The 14,434-nt window shown below is 43.8% G+C and overlaps 1 protein-coding gene across 4 annotated transcripts in view; it reads left to right on the top strand.

The window, feature by feature from the left end:
• The window catches only part of vps13d (vacuolar protein sorting 13 homolog D), a 117,931-nt gene that overhangs the window by 32,247 nt on the left and 71,250 nt on the right, over nt 1-14,434 (top strand). For all 4 annotated transcript variants that reach the window (XM_023297427.3, XM_055012941.1, XM_055012940.1 and 1 more), the window contains exons 26-34: nt 1,618-1,771; nt 2,110-2,317; nt 4,026-4,197; nt 4,988-5,103; nt 7,251-7,475; nt 7,605-7,903; nt 8,571-8,704; nt 9,649-9,804; nt 14,076-14,262. In XM_023297427.3, the coding sequence (XP_023153195.2) occupies nt 1,618-1,771; nt 2,110-2,317; nt 4,026-4,197; nt 4,988-5,103; nt 7,251-7,475; nt 7,605-7,903; nt 8,571-8,704; nt 9,649-9,804; nt 14,076-14,262 (1,651 nt within the window). The remainder of the gene's footprint in view (nt 1-1,617; nt 1,772-2,109; nt 2,318-4,025; nt 4,198-4,987; nt 5,104-7,250; nt 7,476-7,604; nt 7,904-8,570; nt 8,705-9,648; nt 9,805-14,075; nt 14,263-14,434) is intronic.

Consider the following 14,434-nt stretch of genomic DNA (forward strand, 5'->3'; position numbering starts at 1 on the left):
CCAGCTACCTGTGCACAGGATGCAGATTTAGTGGTTTGCTCAAGGCTGTAGTACCATTTTCATATCGATTTTAAGCCAGCTTTATAGAAAATCAAAAGCTGGGAAAGGGGCTGCAATATGCCATTGTTTGTTTAGAGGATAAATATTTTTTGGAAGTAGAACAGTATTTGAATGTCTAACTGGTCTTTGTTTTTGAAAAGAATTTTATACTGCATGCAAATTCATACAAGGATCCATCCCACTACAAGGTACAATGGCATGCTTTTGCTGTAGTGTGAAAGGCTTGCTGTGGTTTTACCTTTCAATTATGACCCTACACCTACTTTTACAAGTATATCAGTAACACAATATAGATAGCTAGCTCAAAACTGTATATGCATTGGACTTACAGTGCTTTGGTTGTATTGCCATACTGTAATATCCAGCCATAGTTTTGGTGTTTATCTGTTTAAATCTGGTTATATAGTGGACTGAGGTTTCTGCCAAAACATATGTTGCATGTATTGTTCAAAAGAATACACCAGCTTTCTAAGCTCCTACATCATGTTTGCATTGTATGATTAGATCAATCCTCTTTTGTGAAACAATAAATTCAAGAATTTAGACATTAATGCATTTTAAAAAAAACACTTTTTGGAATGGGACAGAGTTGTCTACTGAATGTCTTTTCAAGAATGACATCACTTCAGACTAACATTTTCACTGTTAGCACTGTTGCCATCAACTTTCTTAGTTTACTTGCTTACACCACTGGTATATACAAAACTGTCCTGAATTTGATTACTCATTGCTTCGGTATGCTAGTTCATTCTGACAGCTTATTTACAACCTTCTTTCATTTTCTAGCTCAAAATACTGACAAATCATGCTGGTTTTACCAGATGTGATTGGTCCCACTTTCAATATAAATATTAAGAATTAGTTAAACTGACTAGTGTTTCTGGTGCCAACTCCTGAGGGTAGCAATGTTGAATTGTTTAGTTGACTAATCTCTTTGCTATCTATACTGATCAGAGAACTTATTGGCAGAAGTTGGTGTGTTGTTTGGACACAGCTTGACCTTGAAATATAAGCATGAACTGTATTTGCAATTGAGAAACTCTGTACTTTCCTATTGTTGAACTCGATGGATGTTCAACACAATTCAATAACTCCTTTTTTGAAAGGTAGATTTACAGTTTGAAATGCAAATGGCAGAAAAGATGAGCTCTCCCATACTCTTTCCTGGCTGTAGGACTAAAAGAACTATGTTACTCAGTTATCTTTTAAATGGTACTCAATGCAAACTGTCACATTTAACAATATTTCAGTATTGTTTTAGAACTGTTATTTAATATGCAAGCAGTGAAAATGCTTTTAAGTGATGAGGGAATGTAATATCTTTCCAGTACCCATCCCCTTCCATCTATCCATGGATGGATCTCTCCCGTGTAACAACATCAATATATTATATATATTAAAACCATGTCTCACCCTCTTGCAAAATCATACTCTGTTTATTCTATGATTTGGAAAATTTAAAAAAGTAGTAACCTCCTTTTGTATATATGCATAATATAACTAACTGGGCTTTATGTTTAACTGTATACCTCTTCTCTTTACTTTCTTTTTAAATAGGACCGTGTCCGTAGTGCAGTAGGGATGAACAGTGACCAGGAGAAGCCTAGAAATCTGCTGGGCAACTTCTCTTCATCCACAGGATTCAGCCTTGGCAAACCACACGGGGCAAACACAGGAAGAAACCCTGAGGAGGATGACCCTCACAGCTTAGGTTAGCTGCACAGTTTGAAAGAGCAAGGAAAAGCGTACGGTATTGTATTGCATGTAGAGGGGAGAGCTAAAAATGTGGACCTCAGTAATTAAATCAGTAAAAACAAGATTTCAGCTTTACTTTTCCATTTTTCAGAACTGAAAAACAGAGATCACCTCAAAATATTCTCTCAAAAAAATATAGCCAAGTCAAAAGGCAGTCAGGACTGATAGTATTATCAGTTCCAGAAAAGCCAGAATCACTTTTAACATTTTTACTCTCTCCACTATATTTTCAAATGAAATAGTATTGTTTAAAATGACTGTTCATGCCACTTAGTGTGTTACTGTCCTCAATAGAAGAGCATGTGTGCCTGTTGGACTGCATTGCCCTAGACCTGCAAGAGATGGATATCTTTGCTGCAGAGCGTCTTCCCTGGCAGGGTAGTGGTAAAGCTCCTGAATCTTCAGACCTCCTCTTTCCTTCGTACTCTGTACGTCGCACCGGAGACAACCTGTTGAGAAACTGCTGCCGCCTTCGGCTTAAAGTGGAGCGCAACCTGGACAAGTATGCCCTAGTTTTTATCATACTGATAGAAAAGTAAGTAAGTAAAATTTATTTATATAGCACCTTTCAGAGATACAAAACCACAAGGTGCTTTACAACAATAATAAAACAAGGATAAAAACTAAGACAATAATGATAAAGGTAATATATTGTTAAAACGGGAGCAACAGCTAAAATACAGTGCATCAAAAACAATAAAATAAAACAGTTACAGGTCGACCAAGCACAATGCACAGCACAGTCACCACGGGTTTTATTCTTGGATTGAGGGACAACAAGTAATTTTTGTTGGCCTGACGTGAGAGCTCTGTTCAAGACGTAAGGGTGAAGGAAGTTGGAAATATACCGTGGTGATTAGCCACGTAAAGCCTTTAAAGTTAGCACCGGTATTTTAAAATGTATATGAAAATTGATTGGGAGCGGGGCAATGAAGAGAGGAAGGGACTGGGTTGATGTGGGATCTCCGCTTAGTTCCTGTTAAAAGATGAGCAGCTGCATTTTGGACTGTTTGAAGATGGTTAAGAGAGGATTGATTTAAACTGGTAAAAAGGGCATTACAATAATCTAAACGGAATGAAATAAAAGCATGTAAAATCATCTCCAGTTCCACTTTGGATACCATGGATTTTAACTTAGATATGATGCGCAGATGGAAAAAACAACATCATGATGTTCTTGAAGTAAAATCATGTTGAGGATTTCTTTGTGTCTCAGGCTCACTTGTCCATCGCTTTTTTTATTGTCATGCTGGGATTTCTGTGTATGTGGGTGTCAAAGACACAAAGATAAATGAGCTTCTGTTTCCCAATTAGTCTTTATTTCCCAATGAAAAAGATGACATCTGTAGAAATAGTCAAATATTCTTAAATGTAAAGATGTCATAACTGACAGTAAGGACTTCAGTGAGTGGAGCAGATCAGCATATTTGATATAAACGAAGTAAATCTGATGTTTTTAGGTATCCACAATTTTTGTCACATCATCCTGCTGATGTTGCAAGTGTGCTCTTCTTTACAGCAGCTTTGCCGGACCATATGGCTTTGAGACAAAAAAAGATTTCTTCAACTCTGAAGCTAAAATTCTGGTACTTCTAGTGTCTCTTTCATATTAACCAACGGCGGAGACCAAAGCATTTCAGCAGTTCAGGACACTGTACAACTATTGCTTTCATTGATTAAAATGTCAAAGGGTCTTTATATCAGCTTTCACTACTTTAGTAGTAATAATGTGTCCCAAGTTCTGCTGCTTTTACCTGTTCATTTGATGTGTCAGAAACATATTTAATAAAACCTGGGTAAATACATATTATAGACACTCCGTATTAAATTAACCTGATCAAGGCAACTTGATCGGTCTTAAATGTTTATCGTATAAATTATTTACTATTAAACTGCAACAAATGTAATGAATTTCATCTCCCCTGGTCCGTGATTGAACCTAGTTGTTATTACCTGCAAAAATTTAATGGCATTTCTTCTTTTTCCTTCAACATCTACAATTTACTATTGCTAATGTTGAAAGAAAGACCCATATATGTGTTGGATTCCTTAGCTCAAGCTAAAGCTGGATCAAGCAGCAAAAAAGACTTTCAAACTCCGAAAAGGACTGTTGTTTTTGTTTTTATTTTTTTTTAAAGGAAAACAGGAGGTATGAATTTACCCAGTTTCAGTGTAAGACTATACTCACAATCCAAACTTGATTTTGTCAGGGAGTTGAGCCATGGGGTGCCTGACATGTCCATTCATGGAAGCCTATCCTCAATACACTGCTCTTTGGACATGGAGCACTACCAACTGATCAGAGGGCTGCTGGAGAACAACCTGGGAGAGCCTATTGAAGAGTTCCTCCGACCCTACAACCTGCAGGACCCCAGCACATACGTGAGAAAGCAGGCAGTCACATATGCATCCAACGCAGCAGTCTACTGCAGTCCGTGGAACATATCCACATATTTGTAGAAAATCCTGTTTCCGTAAATCTATTTGACTTGACAGCTAGTGATATGTGATATTTTTAGACTGAGAATACTTCATATGCAAAAACTGCTGTTCATTATTTATTGTCCATGTCATAATTTAACAAATGTGTAGGGCGTTTTGTACAACATTATGTATAATATTTTTCTTTTTGCCCACATAGCCACCTATACATGCCTGGTCAAAAGTTTTAGAACACCCCAATTTTTCCAGTTTTAAGAGATAAGGTTACCCAAAACTGAAAAATAGTGTACATTTCATAACTATACAAAAAGGCCTTTTTCTGGGAACAAGAAACAAATTAACAACTTTAACAACTTAAAGCTGTTCTCCAGCAATGGAGGTTGATCAAGCCTTGAAAGTTGGTGCTTCTTGATTACTTATCAGTGTTTCCTCTAGGATTTCTTCCCAGCAGCGGCGCTGGTTTCCATTGTGGAAAGAATGCCATGAGCATGTTCAACTGTTATATCTGTCAAAGGTGGCTAATTTGATGAATCAAAAGTTTAGAATACATTTTGGTTTCTAGATTGATTTCTTAATTTCATTTGTTTATTTGTTCTATGCTTTCATTTCAGAGTACAGTGTGACATTAACATGCATAATTTCAAAAAAAAAGGAAAAATTGGAGATTTCTAAAACTTTTGGCTGGTAGTTTATGTTGTAGTTAATGGATTGATGGTGTTTCTCTCTCCAGACGGTGTTGAGTGGAGAAGTCTATATCAACTTGTCATTCCTCGTAGACATGATGGATGTCAGTCTGGAACTCCTGGACAGTCCCGAACCAACTGAACCTAAACGCTCATTAGCAAGGTGACACTTCTCAGATTTTTTTCTGAAAAGAAAGAACACTTTCGATATGCATTTTTCCCCCCAAATCTGTAAAAATAATCATGAACAAAAGTACATGGAATTCTTCTGAATTTTTAGAGAACTATTGCCTTTCCAGTCTTCTTGCAGTCTAGTCTACTTTAAGATGCACAGTTGTTCTTTATACCATGGGGCTATTTTATTATAATTTATTGCCTTCATTTTCAGAGAGACAACAGTGTCAACTGATGTATACAGTAAAACTGCAGTCCAATCAACGAGATTATCCACTCGTGTGGGACTAACATAACTAACACATACACAATATGTACATACAAGAGTACTCAGCCTCAACCGGAAAGCAGGGGTGTTACTCCCATTTTGTGGAGTGTGGATGTGTGTATTGCATCATTATCTCTGCAAATGGTGTCCTCATTCTGTTTTAAACAATACAAAAATCAGCAGGTTGGCTTCTCTTTTAGATTAGTAGAAAGCCAATCACAATCTCTATTGTACTGGCATGTAATAATGTCTACAGTGAAACATGACGATGGACGACAGGGTGGGGTGCGGGGGTTATCCATGTACAAAACTGCAGAAAAACAGTCATTTTGACTAGACTTTGCTCAGAAATTGGACAGTATATACACTATATTGCCAAAAGTATTCTCACCTGCCTTGACTCGCATATGAACGTAAGTGACATCCCATTCCTAATCCATAGGGTTCAATATGACGTCGGTCCACCCTTTGCAGCTATAACAGCTTCAACTCTTCTGGGAAGGCTGTCCACAAGGTTTAGGAGTGTGTTTATGGGAATTTTTGACCATAAACAGACTGCATTTGTGAGGTCACACTGATGTTGGACGAGAAGGTCTGGCTCTCAGTCTCCGCTCTAATTCATCCCAAAGGTGTTCTATCGGGTTGAGGTCAGGACTCTGTGCAAGGACAGTCCACACCAGACTCTGTCATCCATGTCTTTATGGACCTTGCTTTGTGCACTGGTGCACAGTCATGTTGGAAGAGGAAGGGGCCAGCTCCAAACTGTTCCCGTAAAGTTGGTATGCTGAAGCATTCAGAGTTCCTTTCACTGGAACTAAGGGGCCAAGCCCAGCTCCTGAAAAACAACCCCACACCATAATCCCCCCGCCACCAAACTTTACACTTGGCACAATGCAGTCCGACAAATATCGTTCTCCTGGCAACCGCCAAACCCAGACTCGTCCATCAGATTGCCAGATGGAGAAGCGCCATTCGTCACTCCAGAGAACGTGTCTCCACTGCTCTAGAGTCCAGTGGCGGCATGCTTTACACCATTGCATCCAACGCTTTGCATTGCACTTGGTGATGTATGGCTTGGATGCAGCTGCTCGACCATGGAAACCCATTCCACGAAGCTCTCTGCTGAAGCACTATTCTTTTTTTATTTTTTTATTTTATTTTTTTTAAAAGTTATTTTTTTGGCCTTTTTGTCAGCTTTTTATTAGATAGGCGCAGTGAGAGAGACAGGAAACAGGGGAGAAGAGTCGGGGGAATGAAGCACTATTCTTGAGCTAATCTGAAGGCCACATGAAGTTTGAAGGTCTGCAGCGATTGACTGCAGAAAGTTGGCGACCTCTTCGCACTATGTGCCTCAGCATCCCCCGGCCCCAATCCGTCAGTTTACGTGGCCTACCACTTGGTGGCTGAGTTGCTGTCGTTCCCACACACTTCCACTTTCTTATAATACAGCTGACAATTGACTGTGGAATATTTAGGAGCGAGGAAATGTCACGACTGGATTTGTTGCACAGATGGCATCCTATCACAGTTCCACGCTGGAATTCACTGAGCTCCTGAGAGCGACCCATTCTTTCACAAATGTTTGTAAAAGCAGTCTGCATGCCTAGGTGCTTGATTTTATACACCTGTGGCCATGGAAGTGATTGGAACACCTGATTCTGATTATTTGGGTGGGTGAGCGAATACTTTTGGCAATATATATAGTGTATCTCCTTGGGGTCCTGCCTATAGCTGACTTATCCAAGCTTTTAATGCATAAGCTATTTAATCACTAAGATGTGTCTTACTTACGAGTTTTTATCATAGACATTTATTTACAGTGCAGTTGAAACATATGCTATTTTAATGTCTAATTTTTACTTGCAAAGGTTTGACTTCATGAAATCCAAGCTGCTCTTCGAAAGTTTCTCAAATGGATCCAAGTCCGTCAACCTGGTTTCTCACTCCTTGCTGGCATACGACACCCGTTACACAGGGCCACACAAAAGTACTGGTGGATGTGACGGGGCAAGGTGCAATGTGTTTGACTGCATAATCCAGCCCTCAAAAACAGGAACTAACCGGGCGTCCCTGCAACTGGAATTGCATTATAGGTAACACTTGAGAATGTTCAAATCTATGGAACATCACCAAGTGTAGAAAAAACAAAAGAACAAAATAATTTTATGTCGTCTTACAGAGTCAAAAATTACTAACCAAAAATTTGCTTCACGTCCTTCCAGATCCACACGTGACTCGTCTTCCTTCACAGTGGTCCTCAACAACCTCAGGGTCTTTCTCATTTTTGACTGGCTGCAGCTGGTGCGAGACTTCCTCCGTATGCCAGCTGAAAAGACATCAGGTGGTGCTCAGCCTTCTCAGTGCTGCCCCGGTAACACTAGCACTGACTCAGGCACCAGTACCACCACCTGCACCTCTGGGGCTGTTATGCCCAAGACAGTCAAGAGTGGTGTTGTCACCAAGAGGTCCACAGTGCCAGTTACCCAGGACCACTACCTGGCGGTTAAGATCAATGTCACAGGTCAGAAGAAGATGATCAGGAAGACTACAAAACAACTGTTTGTACATCTGTATTGAAATATAGTGAAAGTGTGCCTGTTAGGGGATATCTGTAGAACTAATTCCACAGATATATATGCACCTGGACCTCTGTGATGACTGATGATGCTGCAATTAATACTATTACAGCCCTTTCTAGCAAAAACACAGGATCAGTCTATCATTTGTTTAGCAACACCAGAACATCTGAGTAACCACACATTTTGACACTACCAGGCAACCATCCTCCAATCATCCAGAACCCCATAGTAACCAAATATTGTGATGTCTTAGCAACTACATTAGGCACTGTACAATCCCATGTGCCAGTGAAAGTTTCAGAAACCACCTACTTTTCAGTGAGCTCCCAGGTATGGTTTCGTGAGCAAGCACGTTATTTGCTGTTAATACCAGCCATATTTAATTTTTATCAGATACCAAGATTTAATTGACCTATAACTTGACATAATAAAAGGCTTGCATATATTTACTTCCTCTGGATTTCTAATCTTGGACCTGTCCATAAGACGTTATTCAGTTATATATTGTCCCGTACTTTATTTGAGTCTCCGAATGTGACCCTTAATTACCTAGCCTGTGTATTTTACAGGGTTTGCCTTTTAAGTGCTACGTTATTATTTGGTCTACAGGTACAGAGTTTGTGGTTGTGGAGGACTCTTCCTGTCTGGATACCAATGCCATCATTCTAAAAGGCACCACAGTCCTCACCTACAAACCCCGGCTGTTGGACAGACCCTTCTCAGGCAGCCTCGCAGGAATAGAGGTAACATCTCTGACAGTTACAGCATCATATCAGTCAACCTTAGAATTCCAACCTCAAAAAGAGTTGTGACAAATGAACTGCCATACTCTAGGTGATACTATAGTTGCTGTAGTACTAGCTATTCTTTCATCGTCAGTACTATTATTTCTATCCAGGAAGGTGCTTTAAGTACTAATTGTGTTTTTGTTGCCACAGAAAATGCTATACTTGCTACTTCTAACTTCTTCCAGCACTGCTTTATAAAGACAACTTCTCTTTCCTGTCCTCCTCTTACTGTTAATGGCCCAAACAATGTACAGTGATGTTGAACACGTACATACATACATACATACATACATATCACTGTTTAGGGAATGAAGTGGTGCTGGACTGTTGTGTGTGTATATATATATATATATATATATATATATATATATATATATATATATATATATATATATATATATATATATATATATATATATATAAAAAAAAAACTTCTTTATCTATACAGTATAACACAATGTACTATTAGAACACAGGAGTGATGGTTGCTGTACCTCTATGTAGATATTCCATTAAAAATCAACCATTTGCTGCTAGAATAGTCATTTACCATATTAACAATGTCTAGACTGCATTTCTGATTAATGTTGTCTTCATTGAAGAAAAGGCTTTTCTTTCAAAAATAAGAACATTTCAAAGTGACCCCAAACTTTTGAACAGTACTGTGTGTGTGTGTGTGTGCGTGCGTGCGTGCGTGCGTGCGTGCGAGCGAGCGAGCGAGCGAGCGTGTGTGAGTGAGTGTGTGTGGGAGAGAGAGAGAGAGAGAGAGAGATAATAAATATTTGATGTTTTGTTGTTTGATATTACATCAGTATTCAGTAAATAAGCCCAACAGTGCTAATTAATACCCAGGTCATAATATTACTAGCTTTGTATTTGAGGGATTGTGTCACTCCCAGGTATTCTCATGTCGACTGGGCAGTGAGCAGGAGACAGCACTGTCCATCGTCGACCCTGTCAATGTTCAGGTGGAACTGTGTGGGAGCCCCACATACCAAAGCAGCTCAGGTCTACTGGACGCCTTCAATGTAGAGGACATCCCACCACTGCTTGAGGTGAGGAGTTAGCACTTAACGAACAAAAAGTAAGCATGTAACTGTGGGTGGCATAGGGAACTGCAAGAGCAGCCACCAAATGGCATTTTGACTTCTTTTCTAGTGTTCAAGTTTCTCAGCCTCAGCTGTTAACTATGTTGTTGGAAGCACTGGTCCTAAAAGACTGCTCCACTGATTTAGTTTTTTTACTATCATAACGTTGTTAAACTTGTCAAGGATATATTCATAAAGAAAGGTAAAAACAAGTGGAACAGATATCCTGACTTTTGGTAGAGTATGGGTTCAACTCCCAAGTAAAGTAAAAGTTGAAAGGGTATGAATACTTTTGCAAAGCCCATCCATCCATCCATCTTCTACCGCTGGTCCGGGTCGGGTCGCGGGGGCAGCAGCTTTAGGAGGGAAGCCCAGACCTCCCTCTCCCCGGCCACATCATCTAGCTCCTCCCGGGGGACCCCAAGGCGTTCCCAGGCCAGCTGGGAGACATAGTCTCTCCAGCGTGTCCTGGGTCTTCCCCGGGGCCTCCTCCCAGTGGGACGTGCCCTAAACACCTCACCGGGGAGGCGTCCGGGGGGCATCCTAATTAGATGCCCGAGCCACCTCATCTGGCTTCTCTCTACGCGGAGGAGCAGCGGCTCTACTCTGAGATCCTCCCGGATGGCCGAGCTTCTCACCCTATCTCTAAGGGAGAGCCCAGCCACCCTGCGGAGGAAACTCATTTCAGCCGTTGTACCCGCGATCTTGTTCTTTCGGTCACTACCCAAAGCTCGTGACCATAGGTGAGGGTAGGAACGTAGATCGACCGGTAAATTGAGAGCTTCGCCTTTCGGCTCAGCTCCCTCTTTACCACGACGGACCTGTACAGCGCCCGCATTACCGCGGAGGCCGTAGCAATCCGCCGGTCGATCTCTCGCTCCATCCTTCCCTCACTCGTGAACAAGACCCCGAGGTACTTAAACTCCTCCACTTGGGGCAGGACCTCATCCCTGACCCGGAGAGTGCACTCCACCCTTTTCCGGCTGAGGACCATGGACTCGGATTTGGAGGTGCTGATCCTCATCCCAACCGCTTCACACTCGGCTGCGAACCGATCCAGTGAGAGTTGGAGGTCCTGGCATGATGAAGCCAACAGGACCACATCATCCGCGAAAAGCAGTGACGGAATCCTGAGGTCACCAAACCGGACCCCCTCAACACCCTGGCTGCGCCTAGATATTCTGTCCATAAAAATTATGAACAGAATCGGTGACAAAGGGCAGCCCTGGCGGAGTCCAACTCTCACTGGAAACGAGTTCGACTTATTGCCAGAGATGCGGACCAAGCTCTGGCACCGGTCATACAGGGAACGGACAGCCTGTATTAGGTGGTCCGTTACCCCGTACTCCCGGAGCACTCCCCAGAGGGTTCCCCGAGGGACACGGTCGAAAGCCTTCTCCAGATCCACAAAACACATGTGGACTGGTTGGGCAAACTCCCATGCACCCTCAAGGACCGTGCTGAGGGTGTAGAGCTGGTCCACAGTTCCACGGCCGGGACGAAAACCACATTACTCCTCCTGAATCCGAGGTTCGACTATCCGGTGGACCCTCCTCTCCAGTACCCCTGAATAGACCTTCCCGGGGAGGCTGAGGAGTGTGATCCCCCTATAGTTGGAACACACCCTCCGGTCCCCCTTTTTGAAAAGAGGGACCACCACCCCAGTCTGCCAATCCAGAGGCACTACCCCCGATGTCCACGCGATGTTGCAGAGGCGTGTCAACCAGGACAGCCCCACAACATCCAGGGCCTTGAGGAACTCCGGGCGGATCTCATCCACCCCCGGAGCCCTGCCACCAAGGAGCTTTTTAACTACCTCGGCGACTTCGACCCCAGAGATGGGAGAATCCACCCCCGAGACCCCAGGCCCCACTTCTGAATCAGAAGGCGTGTCGGTGGGATTGAGGAGGTCTTCGAAGTACTCCCCCCACCGATTCACAACGTCCCGAGTTGAGGTCAGCAGTGCACCATCCCCACTATACACAGTGTTGACAGTGCACTGCTTTCCCCCCCTGAGACGCCGGATGGTGGACCAGAATCTCTTCGAAGCCGTCCGGAAGTCGTTTTCCATGGCCTCGCCAAACTCCTCCCATACCCGAGTTTTTGCCTCGGCGACAGCCGCAGCTGCAGCCCGCTTGGCCAGCCGATACCTGTCAGCTGCCTCCGGAGTCCCACAGGCCAAAAAGGCCCGGTAGGACTCCTTCTTCAGCTTGACGGCATCCCTTACCGCCGGTGTCCACCAACGGGTTCGGGGATTGCCGCCGCGACAGGCACCGACCACCTTACGGCCACAGCAACGATCGGCCGCCTCAGCAATGGAGGCACGGAACATGGTCCACTCGGACTCAATGTCCCCCACCTCCCTCGGGACATGGTTGAAGTTTGACCGGAGGTGGGAGTTGAAACTCCTTCTGACAGGGGACTCCGCCAGACGTTCCCAGCACACCCTCATGATCCGTTTGGGTCTGCCAGGTCTGACTGGCATCCTCCCCCACCATCAGAGACAACTCACCACCAGGTGGTGATCGGTTGACAGCTCCGCCCCTCTCTTCACCCGAGTGTCCAGGACATGCGGCCGCAAGTCCGACGATACGACAACAAAGTCGATCATCGAACTGCGGCCTAGGGTGTCCTGGTGCCAAGTGCACATATGGACACCCTTATGCCTGAACATGGTGTTCGTTATGGACAATCTGTGACGAGCACAGAAGTCCAATAACAGAACACCGCTCGGGTTCAGATCGGGGGGGCCGTTCCTCCCAATCACGCCTCTCCAGGTCTCACTGTCATTGCCAACGTGAGCGTTGAAGTCCCCCAGCAGAACTATGGAATCCCCAGAAGGGGCGCTCTCCAGCACCCCCTCCAAGGATTCCAGAAAGGCCGGATACTCCGAACTGCTGTTCGGCCCGTAGGCACAAACAACAGTAAGGAACCGTCCCCCCACCCGAAGGCGAAGGGAGGCCACCCTCTCGTCCACCGGGGTAAACTTCAACACGCAGTCACCGAGCCGAGGCGCAATGAGTATTGACACCCCTGCTCGGCGCCTCTCACCATTGGCAACTCCAGAGTGGAAGAGAGTCCAACCCCTCTCGAGAGGGCTGGTTCCAGAGCCCCTGCTGTGTGTCGAGGTGAGGCCGACTATATCAAGTCGGAACTTCTCAGCTTCGCACACCAGCTCAGGCTCCTTCCCCGCCAGAGAGGTGACGTTCCACGTCCCTAGAGCCAGCTTGTGTAGCCGGGGGTCGGTACGCCAGGCTCCCCGCCCCTGGCCACCGCCCAACACACATGGCACCGGACCCCTATGGCCCCTCCTGCGGGTGGTGGGCCTGCTGGAGGGGGGTCCCACGTCTCTTCTTCGGGCTGTGCCCGGCCGGGCCCCGTGGGAAGAAGCCCGGCCACCAGACGCTCTCCATCGAGCCCCACCCCCGGGACTTTTGCAAAGCCCTGTAGATAAAGATTGCTCAAGTACCGTAATTTCTGGACTACCGAGCGCACCTGAATATAAGCCGCACCCACTATATTTAAAAAGAAAAAAGTTTTGTACATATATAAGCCGCACCTGACTATATAAGCCACAGGTGTCCACGTTGTAACATGAGATATTTACACAGAAAGATTTTTAAAAACTTTTTATTAAATAAATGCTTTTTTTTTAACAGTGCCTGTAGCATGACAGTAACAAGGCAGTAAAACACAATGAGTCAGTTCACGCGGCTGACTCCAACGTCTCACCATTGATTTATTGATGCCTAGCTTATGTGCTCCAGCTCTGTTTCCTTCTTCGACGGGCAGATCTATTGCATTTAATATAAAGCTGCATCATATGCATTTCTTCGTGTTTGCCATGATGACAGTGTGTGCATGAAGCACAAAATGACTGATCTGAAGAATTTAGTGTGTGTGTTTGATTTAAATCGAACAGTTTCAGTGGTCCACTGTGACCTGTTTGGGAATTTCATTCTGATGTGACGAAGCTAAATGTATTGATGGCACGAAGCTCGCCCATAAAAATCTATACATTAGCCGCATCATTATATAAGTCGCAGGGTTTAAAGCGGAGAAAAAAGTAGCGGCTTATAGTCCAGAAAGTACAGTAATTTTCTGAGCTTTGACAAAGTAAAATCACATTATGAAAATATTTTCATGGGATCACTGTTTTTTCCCAGTAATAGTGAGGCAGTTTTGACATGTAAACTGTGTGGCTGATCCCTGTAATAGTGGGTATGATTCTCTGGCAGATTCAGTTCCCTGTTCTGGACATCCGTCTGTCCTACAATGACATTCAGCTCTTCTTGGCCATCGCAAAATCTATCCCTACGGCGAATTCTGCACTGCCACCTGACTCTGACACCACCACTGCTCCGACCAGTGAGACCACCACTACATCCAAAGGCAGCCTCAGGCAGAAGAGTGAGGGCCTTATAGGTAGGTAAAGGTCAATGTATAGAGCAGTTTATAACCTTCAGTGGTGAAATATTGTTCTGGAAATGTTTTCATCCCAAATAAAAGCAGGCAATCCTCTTTAGCACTATTTTTAATCTATGTTTAACAAACATCAGATTTTTGTTTAATGGTATTTAAGACTATTACAAATTTA

Source organism: Amphiprion ocellaris, chromosome 8 (genome assembly GCF_022539595.1).
Source record: "Amphiprion ocellaris isolate individual 3 ecotype Okinawa chromosome 8, ASM2253959v1, whole genome shotgun sequence".
Classification (NCBI taxonomy): domain Eukaryota; kingdom Metazoa; phylum Chordata; class Actinopteri; family Pomacentridae; genus Amphiprion; species Amphiprion ocellaris.